Source organism: Melopsittacus undulatus, chromosome 6, assembly GCF_012275295.1.
Source record: "Melopsittacus undulatus isolate bMelUnd1 chromosome 6, bMelUnd1.mat.Z, whole genome shotgun sequence".
Classification (NCBI taxonomy): Eukaryota; Metazoa; Chordata; class Aves; order Psittaciformes; family Psittaculidae; genus Melopsittacus; species Melopsittacus undulatus.
In genome coordinates this window covers 8,601,222-8,611,703 of record NC_047532.1, presented here as the reverse complement: position 1 = coordinate 8,611,703, position 10,482 = coordinate 8,601,222, and the positions used below count along the sequence as shown (strand labels likewise).

Genomic DNA, 10,482 nt, shown 5'->3' with positions numbered 1-10,482 from the left:
CGCCACCGTGCCAAGGCCCCGCCCCGTACTCGGCAGACCCCGCCCCCTAACACGCGTAATGAGCTGCAGGCCGCGCCCGCCCTCCCGCCGCGTGGTGGGGGTTGACCCCAGCAGGCTCCCGTCGGCCTCGCGGGGCTGTTCTGGTCCCCGTTCCCCGTTCCCCGTTCCCCGTTCCCCGTTCCCCGTTCCCCGTTCCCCGCTGATGGCGGCGTTCGTGCAGCGGAAGTCGCAGTGCCTGGCGCGGGCGGACGCCAGCAGGAAGGGCGGCCTGGACGAGGGCGCTGCCGCCGTCGTGCAGCTGCTGAACGGGCGGTCTCGGTTCTGCACCACCAGCTCCTGCTCGGGCCGCCTGGTCCTGGCGCAGGACGGCACCGCGGTGAGCGCGGGGGTCTGCATCAGTGGGCCCGCTGGTACAGACGGGTCCGTGACACCGGAGTGGTTTGCGCTGAAGGGGCCGGCCCCGCGGGTCAGCTCAGCCGCTTCTCTCCATCCCCAGGGCACGCAGAGCTGCGGGATCCGGAAGACAAACTGCGCGTGGCTGCTGGTGACACACAAGAGGTGCGCGAAGGACGATGTGGTGAGAGGACACGCGTTTGTGTGCGTTCAGTGATGCTCCCGGTGCCGTGGAAAACGCGTGGGGAAACAATCCGAGCCATGCGAAATAGAAACTTACGTTTGTTGCTGCTGTTCCTGAGGTGAATGTGCACTGTCACCTCAAAATAAACTTTTCTCCAGGTGTCCCACTCAAAACCTGCTTTGAACCGAATGCTTTTAAACGCAACACCAAATTCTTGGCATAGTTATAAACGTAGCTAATAGGAAACTTTGATACTTTCTGTCTGGGGCCACATGATCTCCCCATCACTCGCTCAACAAGAAATCGGGGGTTACAGTAGCTCCTGTAGCAGGAGACTGCCTTTCCAGAAACAGTTCTAATCCAGTGAGTCTTATTTTTCCGAGCCCTTATTCAGAGTAAGCAGGAGTAAGGCTTTTCTAAGCATGTTCTTTCCCTGGAGGATTACTGTCAGTATAACACTGTACTTTTCACTTCTGATCTTTTTATCTGCCCTTTGTTTTCCCTCCTTGCTGGGTTGCCAGCAAGGTATCAATAGCAGACTAGGGTTGATTTAAAAGCCTTTCTGTCCTAAAGTAAAACAAGCTTAATTTTTATAGCATGCTTGCTGGGCTTTGGACAGTGCTGACAGTGCAGACCATGCTGGGCTAAATGTATTTATTCCCTGTTAATACCCAGGTAAACAGCAGTGACTGTATGGAGCCGGGTGTTTGCCTGGCAAGAGTTCTGTGTCAGGCAGCATCTAGGATGAATCTTACTCAAGCAGCAACATTCCTGCAGGACAGAGGCAGGATAGTGTGCCCTTTATCCCATTCTCCAACAGTTTGAACCTCCAGGAATTGCAATACCTCTTTCAGAATGGGTCAGTTGTGATTAACAAATATTTAGTGTTGTCCTCTTAACTGTCCATAAGCAAGGGACGCTTGCTTTGCTGTTCTGCTCAGCAGTTCCAGAAGAACCAAGTTGCTTTGTTTCCATTAAAGGTAGATGTGCTCAGGTGGGCATGCCAGGGAGCATGTTCATTGTGTATGGAATAACTAACTCCTTCAAGCCATCGAAGCTGACTTGAATTTGAATCTGCCTGCAGCCCTGCCTGCTGTGTTGATGGCTTTTGAGTTACAGACACCTGAAACTACAGTAACAGTGACTCTTACACTGCATTTTAAATTTAGTATCTTTAAATTCTCCCCCCCCAAAAAAAGTATATATACATATATGTGTAGTGGGGCTTTTAGTGTGCTTTCTTTCAGAATGATCCTCTCTCTGCAAACATCTGAGCTTTGTCCCAAAAAGCAGCAGTTACAAGGTCAGAATTCTCTCTCAATGCAGAGCTCACCTTGCCACACGCATGCATTCTCACACGTGCACAGGAAAATCTGCTCTGTGTATTTGCCTTCGTTACTGTTTCTTGTAGCAGAGCAGAGCTTGGTGAAATCGCCATCAGCAGAGCTCAGGCTGGGGAGGACACAGTCTGTTGCTGCTGACTCTTATGAGAAGAAACACTCTAGGTTTTCCTGTCCCCCTTAGCAGGTAGAGAGGATTTTTGGTTTTAGTGCATGAATTGCAAGTGTAAGAAAAATGGCTTTGACTAATTTGGAAGCTACACAGTAGCTTCAAAGGTAAATACATCATTTACTTTTCATGTCTAGTAGAGCTTTGCTAGTATGGTGTTTAGGAAGTGAGAAGGGAAGTCAGGATGCTGTGTGCTGTGTATCATGCTTTTTGGCTGTAAGCTCATTTGACCTCACTGCCCATATTAACCTTAACTATATGAACACGGGATATTTGTTTGGGAATTTTTTTATCCTTTTATCCTCGCACTGCTTAGAAAAAGCCTCACACTTGACAGAATACCTCTGTGAGGTAATTGCTTTCAGTGATTCCCTATTAAATTTTGTTTGCAGGAAACTAATGATCTAGACCCAATGAGGTAATAAAAAAACTTTACTAAAATACTGATGAACCTTTTGAGGAAGCAAGTGCTGTACAGCAGCCGCTCAAGGCAGTGCTGCACACAGAGATCTCGGTCAGTGTGATTTAGTTGTATTCCCACTGAAAAGCTGCCTTTGGTGTATCTGCTGAATTACTCCAGAGACAGAAACCCTCTGGAACCCCTTCGCCCCATCACACACACTGCTGACAGCTCACAGTGTGCTCTGGTACAACGTGTGTCTCGGGGACAAGCCTCTGACTGGGCTGCAGCCGTAGCGGCTGCCGGTGATGCTGAGGCAGGGAACTGGTGCTCAGGGGCTGGAACTGAGTTCTTGGACATGGGGAAAAAGGGATCGCGGTGCCCGTGACAGGTCCCTGCCGTGGTGGTCACTGTCACCACTGCGTGTGCCCATGTCCTGTTGCCTTGTGCTATGGGCAGGCACCGCACAGCCCCTGTGAGCCCGGCTCTGCATGAGTGTCTGACCCTGCTCCTCCCAGGCAGGCGCCGCGGGGCTGGCTCAGGTACCCCTCCACGGCGCTCATCATGGGCTGTGGACTGTTCCTGGTTCCCATCAGCTCCAGCACAGCTGCGGTTACTGGGGCATCTTTTAAATCTGGCACACAGATGACAAACTTGGCCATTCAGAGACCCGCTTTCCACTTAAAATGAGAACATTTATGGAGGAGATGCTGCCTAAATACCTTTAACTACTTTTCCATGTTTAAAGGAGAGAGTGTTACCGCAGCAGTTTTATGCCATCTTGTTTTAAAAAAGCATACGAATTTGATTATATTTCCTGAGAATTTGATTGCATGTTTTCATTTTACAAGAGAGATGAGAGAGGCTATTCAAAACAGCAAACTATGAGAAAACTGAAATGAGAAGCTAGAAATCCTCAGGTTAACTTAGCAAGTGTTTCAGTGCTGTGAATTAAGCAAGCGAAGGCAAACAAGAAGGCGGGGAGGGGGGGCGGAAATAGTGCTTATGATTAAAGAATCATGCAGTGAAATAAGTAGTATAACTCCCTCAAAGTGACCTTTCTGAGGGGAAGAAACTAATATCAGCCTTAAGATTTCATTGCATAAAGATGGCATAGAACAGTAGAGAAATTGTGATAGTAACCTGTGTGGGGTGTCACCCAGCTGCCTGCACATTCAGACCCAGGAGGAACTGCCACTAGCAGCTCAGTGTTCCCAGGAGCTGAGGGCTCTGAAGGGGATCTCCTCAATATTACAATTGTGAAGTTACTTCCTTTATTTGTTTCCTTGTCTGGTGAGTTTCTGCCTCTGATTTCAACCTCTCATTCATTTTTTATCCTTGTAACTCTTACAGAGCAGGCTGTGCATTGCTATTTAAACTAGGAATAAAATGTGATCAAGTATGTCAGGCCATGAGTTTAATCTGCTGACCCCCAGGAAGCTTTCTGAAGCTGAGGAATGTACCAGAAACTCAATGTCTCTGAGTTTCAAGAACAGTTTAAAAAGGTAATCTATAAAAGCCCACAGTAAGCCGTGCTCAGGTTTCCCCTGGTTGCAGTAAGGCTCTGCGCTTCCCATGCTGGACTGACTAAATCCATTTGCTTGAATGTACAAACAAATAAACAGGGAAACACACTTTTCCAAGATTTTAGAGTCTATCTTGTGATAAATCTATCAAACCTGATCAGTTTAGCCAAGAGCATCCTGGAAATCCATGACATTTGTGAGAAATCAAAAGCAGCTGAACAAACCTGGTCTCTTGGACTCATTTGCTGCATTTTCAATGCTTGTTTCACACAACACTGACTAGCTGTTGTTTTCTTCTTTGCTCTGTAGTAACAGCACACACTTGCAGTGTTAATATAAACATTTTGGTGTCTTTTCCAGATGACAGCCCTAGAGAAAGCCACTGGTGATGTTGTGCTCAAGTTTGAACCATTTATTCTTCACGTGCTATGTCAAGAGCTGCAAGATGCTCAGCTTCTGGTAAAACTACATTAACAACAACCTTGCACTGTTGTTCTGTGCTATTCCTGGCTGTTAACGTAGAAGTATTTGCTCCTGAGTAAGCTTCAGCACTCGAGAGTAGTCCCAGATGTGCTGTATGTTTCATAACCAGGGTAGGAAAAGCAAGCTGATGAAGAAAACAGCTTCAGACTTAGCAGAGATTCTGCTGGACTTTTAGAAAACAAAATTACTCCAAAATTTTCTCCAGTGAGCCTGGGTTGCTTTGGCTGGCTGAAAGTGATGGGTTTCTACGTGCATTTTGGCTCCAGTGTTTCAACTAATGGAGCAGTACCTTTGCCTTCTGCTCCCCCAGAATGACTCTGGAGAGTGATGCTTGATGGGTTTGTTCCTTCATTAATGTAGAAGGGAGCTGATTAGCTTCTTTTACAGTGCTGCTGCACTTCTAGCTATAAAAGCGTTGCACCAATGTCTGTGTAGTTCCCAGCTCTTCATGTGCTGAAACAGTGGAGCTCCCGAGAGACATTCGTGTGCCATCTGCACTGATGGACTAAGATCAGACACTCAGGAGTGATTGTGGTTCTTGGAGGATCAGCCACGGTTTGTGTGGGTTTGATCTTAAAAACATGTCAGTGTAACTGTTATTGCACTCACGGGGAGATGGCATTGAATAAGATTTTTTGCAGTGCTGAGATAGCAAGTTGCATTGCAACCCATCATAATTATTTCTTGCTGTGAAAGTGTGCAATACCTGTTTAAAGCATTTATTTGTTCTGCAGCATTCAGTGGCTGTCAATTCAGGATTCAGGAACTCTGGTATTACAGTTGGAAGAGGAGGAAAAATCATGATGGTAAGGATTTTTCTACTTCCCTGTAAGGAATGTAACCAAATCATATCATTACTATTAACCTGGATTTATACAAGGCAAGATGTGAACTGGGCAGTGGCAGACAGCTGTCACAGGGTGTGCTGTAGCAAAGAAATACCTTTCTGCTTTGGTTGACAGCAAACTAACCAATCCTGTGGCTAAGTGGGCTCTTTCCTGTAATGAACTCCCCATATTATTTAAATGACCTTCATAAAATAAAACCCTTTACTCTACATAACTTCTCCTGTGTGTGTGTTTAGGCAGTCCGGAGCACTCACTGCTTGGAAGTTCCCTTGAGCCACAAGGGGAAATTGATGGTCTCTGAGGAATACGTGGAATTTCTGATAGACGTTGCTAATCGGAAGATGGAAGAAAACACCTGGAGGATTGACAGGTTTGTGAGATTACACTGGTCCTGTCTGTCAGGTGTGAAAAGACAAAACCAACCACCAAACCAGACAGCTTCCCAAGGTCTCAAATACAATGTCCATTGATTTTTTGAGCTCTAACTAAACCACTCAAGCAAAAATGCATGAACAACACCTGTTTGCAGGCTGTTTCTTACTGATTAATAGTAGCTTACGTTACTTTGTCTAATGATAACAGCTCTGTTAACAGTAACTGTTTCAGAAGCGCTCTGATTGCAACACACACTTTAATCCACCAAAGCCTCTGACAGTTTCCAAATTGGTGATTCAGGAGGACAGTGGAAGGTTACAGGTGCTTTGGCTCTTTGCATTTGTCTCCAGCTATGGAACAGAACAAGCTGAAAAGCCAAAGAGCATGAGGACTCAAAGAAGAGACCCCTACATGGACTAAGAGCAGCTTCTTTTTGTATGGCCTTGATACCGAATTAAACAAGCGTTTCACTGTGTATAGGTTTGAGATCTCTCTAGTTGTTAAAGTTAAAAGGAATTGCTAATAGTAGCAGTCTGTCTGATCATTAATGTCAATCTTCATCAGACATTTATCTTGGTCCCAGTGTATGGTTTCTGTAAGATTAACAGGGACTTAATGGCACATGAGCACGTCCACTGGCTGATTGCTAACATTACATTACAAAGAACATCCACAAGATGTGTGCTGATAGTTCTGATTTTTCTTCCAGTGTTGGCTAGAACATTGCAATTCAAGATCTTCTTCTCGCAGCACGTTTTGGTTATAGCACAGAAGCATCAGTTTCTCAGGGCAGATCCTGAGCAAACCTACAAAAATAACAGCTACACGGTTGTTTGCTTCTAGATTCTACAAATGCTTGGAGTTGGCCTTGGAAGCTCCCACCAGTGCAGACAACTCACCTGGGGAGACGGGGAAGAACCACAGCGTGTACACTCGCAGGAGAAAGAGGAAGACCATTCAGGAACAAGAAGCACACACCTCCCCAAAGGACCACAGTGAAGAACAGGGGCCTGTGGATGATGCAGAAACCAATCTTGGTATTTTTGCTGAACTCATGATATAGACTAAGGCATTTGAAAGCAAATGGCAAACTGAAATCATTGTATGCTCTTTGTAAGAGATGCAAACTGCTATGTTCTAAGTAGTAACACCCTCGTGGACATTTACTGGAAAGAAAGGTAATTGTGAACAGGATTAATGCCACAGAAGCACAGAGAGCAAAACCTTAGAGTGCTGTGGGGTTTGTAACAGCACTGTTGAACTAACAATCTCTTACTCTGTTGGTTATCACAGAAATAACCGGTTTGCTGCCACCTTTGGCCATGTTCTCTGTGGAAGCATTTCACTTCCAAGTCCTGGGTTTAGGTCATCTGACAGAGCAGAGAAACTCTGAAAACTGGGTGGTTGTGCTTGAAGGCTTTTAATCCCTGCAGGAGCCCTGCAGAACAGCATGCACCAATGCAGGTGGCCCTCTCAGATCACACCAAGCCTCATGTCAGTCAGCAGAAGAGCAGTGCGTGCAGTGAAGGTGAAGAGAGCAGAAGCTGTGTGCTGCTCTGTGCTGGCCATGGTGGGTGCATCCAGGATCCTTCCTGAGCAGTGCACCGGGCAGCACAGTTGATGCTATTCTCCTGCCCCTCACTGCTTCAGGCCTCAGCCCCGCTGTGCTCGTGTTCTGCTTCCCTTGGCCAGCGGATGTTATTTGTCTTTGCTCCATGTGCTGAGAGTTCCTGACCTCACTTACATGGATCCTACATGGCCAGCACTCAGCTTCAGCTCCAGCCCTTGGGCAGAAAGTCAAGTGTTCAGTCGTGGGTTTTGGTACCACTGTGAATCACTGACATGCAATGTTAGGTGTGAAACAGCGCGATAGTCTGTGTTCCTGTATGGGAACACTGGAAAAGGCACTCCCTACTCATAGTGTGTTTTGGGGGGGGAAGTGGTGAGCTTGTAAACCTTAGAACAAGGAATTCTGAGGCCAGCCTTGTGTGGTGGAGCGATGGCTAACACTGCAGAGCAAGGCCCTGCCTGAAGGAAGTGGTCTCTGGTGCAGCAGTTCACAGGGAGAGAGAACTGTCGTTGTTTCCATTACATGAGCCCACATCCTGGGGCATTTTAACTCCTCTGTGAAAACGTGGCACATGAGGTGGCAGGCAAAGGGAAAAGTAGTTGGGGGCTTTAAGAAGACTGGGCTGCGTGTCCAGTAGCACGCATGCCAGAAACAATAAACTTGAGCCTCTTGTGTTCTTTTCTGTGTTAGTGACTTGCAGCTTGAACAGCCCTGTGCCCTTTATTTCACCCTGTTTCTGGTGGCTTGAAAGGGCTCAGGACCTGGCTGGGGCATGGGAAAGTGAGCAGCCAACACATTTCTGTCCCTGCAAGAAGACTGCAGTCGAGCAAAGGGCAGAAGGAGTAGGCTCTGCAATTTCCCTCCTTCATGGAGGCAAGACACTGATGGCACATATGGAAGATTAGAGAGCATCTGCTCGTGAGGTGACCAAGTACGTAAGATGTTGAAATACCACAAGAAACAGTGCTATGTTGTATACACTGTTCCCAAACCTCTTGTATTTAGGTGGACTGATCTGTGTTTGAGCCTAACTGTCCCACAGCCTGTGCTACAGCAGGCAGGAGCAGCCAAGGGTCCTTGGGGCACATGGCTGCCCTGCGTTACCAGAGCAGAGCCAGGGCAGGCACTTGCTTCAGGCCTTCACAACAGCAGGTTTTCACAGACTTTCCTTTCTGTTCTGAAGCACAGACAGGTTTCTTCCAAACGAAGCCCCAAAACTTCCACCAACAAACAGCAATGTCTAATTCTTTGCAGTGGGGTGAGTGAATCTCACTGGCCCCCTACCCCAGCAAAGCCCTGGTGAGCTGATGGCTGGCTGCTCCCATCCCAGTCCCCATCCGTATCCCTACTGGTGGGACTCACTGGCTGTCCCTGTCCCATCCCCATCCCCGCTGGTGGGGTACCACCAACCCACAGGCCCCTCCTCCCCACCCAGCAGGCAGCTCCATGCAGAGGAGGCCACTGTTGCTTTTAAAGGCAGGGGCTGGATTTCAGAGAGCTTGTTGAGAGCAGCCTCACCTGCCTCCTGCTTTTAAAGCAGCTCAAGCAAGTTCTGGTACCAGGCAGCAAACCACTGGCCATGGAAGAGTTGACACTTGCCATGGTGTCAAGTGAGGGGCTGGGTAGTTGATGCTGTGAGGCTCTGCTCTGTTAGACATGACTGCAAGAGGATGCTGTCAGTGAATGTGAGCAGTTGCCACACTTTTTGCAATGCTCTGCTTTTCCACCACATATGGGGAATGTGCAGCACAGAAAAAGCTGAGATGTGAAGGAGCTTCATCAGATGTCAGCCCCAGCCCAAAGAGTCCATATTCTTGAGCCCAGCAGCCTCTATCAGAGTTTAGACTGGGATAATGCCCAGGTCCATATGGTCATGAATGCACCTGTGTGAGGTGGGAGAGGGATCATGAACTCTGGTTCTCTGTAGAAACCAGGACTTTAGGATGCTTTCAAGGGGCCATGTGTTGGGAGGGAAGGTTATTCAATGCAACTACTTCCATTTTTGGGGGAAGCTGCTTTTTCCTTTTACCTTTTTCTTTTGTAATGCAATCCAAGCACTACAATAATGTCCCAAACCCTTACAGTGTGTGACAGCACGTACAGGATTTATGTCCTCTAGAAACAGGGTTTGTCAGGAACTGATGTGTGATACGATCCCACATTCCTCTTAAAAATTATGCCAAATTCAGGGAGATTTTTTGACAGAGGTGACCCAGAGCACTGCACCTCATTACTTCAGAGCTGCTAACTCCAATTACTGAGCACTGCTGTGGACCTCATATAGGAAAGCAAAACAAGACCCTACAACAAGAACAAGCAGGCCGTGATTCTCTGTGATCAGGGAATCATGTTACTGCAGTCATTAAAATACAGAGCAGTTTTACAAGGTTCTCCTGATTTTTCACCCCCTGAAGGCCCAGCTCCTATTTCCAGCCCCTATAAGTAATTCTGTCACACTTCCAACACAGCGCTTGGCTGCAGGCACCCCAGAGAGGCTTCATGCAACAGGGGGCTGCAGCCCTGGAAAAGCAACTCTGGGGTTGACAGCAGGGAAAGAAGCATGGATAAGCAACAAGATTCCTAAAACTGGCAGTTTTTAATTTTGTAAGTGTGTTTGGGCACAAAAAGATAATTTCAGCACAATTTTCATACTTGCTTTTGCTGTTTGATGATCTTAAAGGTCATTTCCAACCCAGCTGATTCTATGTTAAAATACTGGAAAGTTTAAAATCACAATTTCATTCCCTTTGCAGTCATTCACTCTGGTGATGGATGGTTTTTACCACCCATAACATTGACCATCATACCAGAAGGTCACTCCAGGTCCTCACTCCTCGGACCGGAGCACAAGCACCAGTGGCCATGCTCCAAACAGCGCTCAGCAGCCCCGTAGCAGGACAGGCCATGGGCAGGGGTACCCAGACACGTCCCTCCATATAAACCACAGTGTGTGCCACAAGCACAAGCCTTTGCTTGGAACAGCTTCTTCCCCTGAGTCTGGAGCACTTCAATCAGTTCACAAGAACAGAGCAATAACACCATCAGACTGTGATGGGAACTGCTGGAGTCAAAACCCTCCATAGGGTAGGGAGAGCTCGTCAGTCCCCACCACCGCTCCTGTGCGTGCTGCACTTCCCTGTGCCCCAGTCTGTACACTTGCAATGTGAAACTGCATAAAATTGAGCCTTATTTTT

General features: G+C 47.4%; 1 protein-coding gene across 1 annotated transcript; it reads left to right on the top strand.

Annotated features, from left to right (window-relative positions):
• The first annotated feature begins 111 nt into the window (after window positions 1-111).
• TYW3 (tRNA-yW synthesizing protein 3 homolog) lies at window positions 112-7,962 on the top strand. Its single transcript, XM_031050933.2, has 6 exons — window positions 112-376; window positions 497-577; window positions 4,373-4,471; window positions 5,230-5,301; window positions 5,580-5,713; window positions 6,562-7,962. Exons 1-6 carry the CDS (start codon window positions 203-205, stop codon window positions 6,779-6,781), a joined length of 780 nt encoding a protein of 259 aa, XP_030906793.2. The 5' UTR covers window positions 112-202; the 3' UTR covers window positions 6,782-7,962.
• Window positions 7,963-10,482: the final 2,520 nt, after the last annotated feature.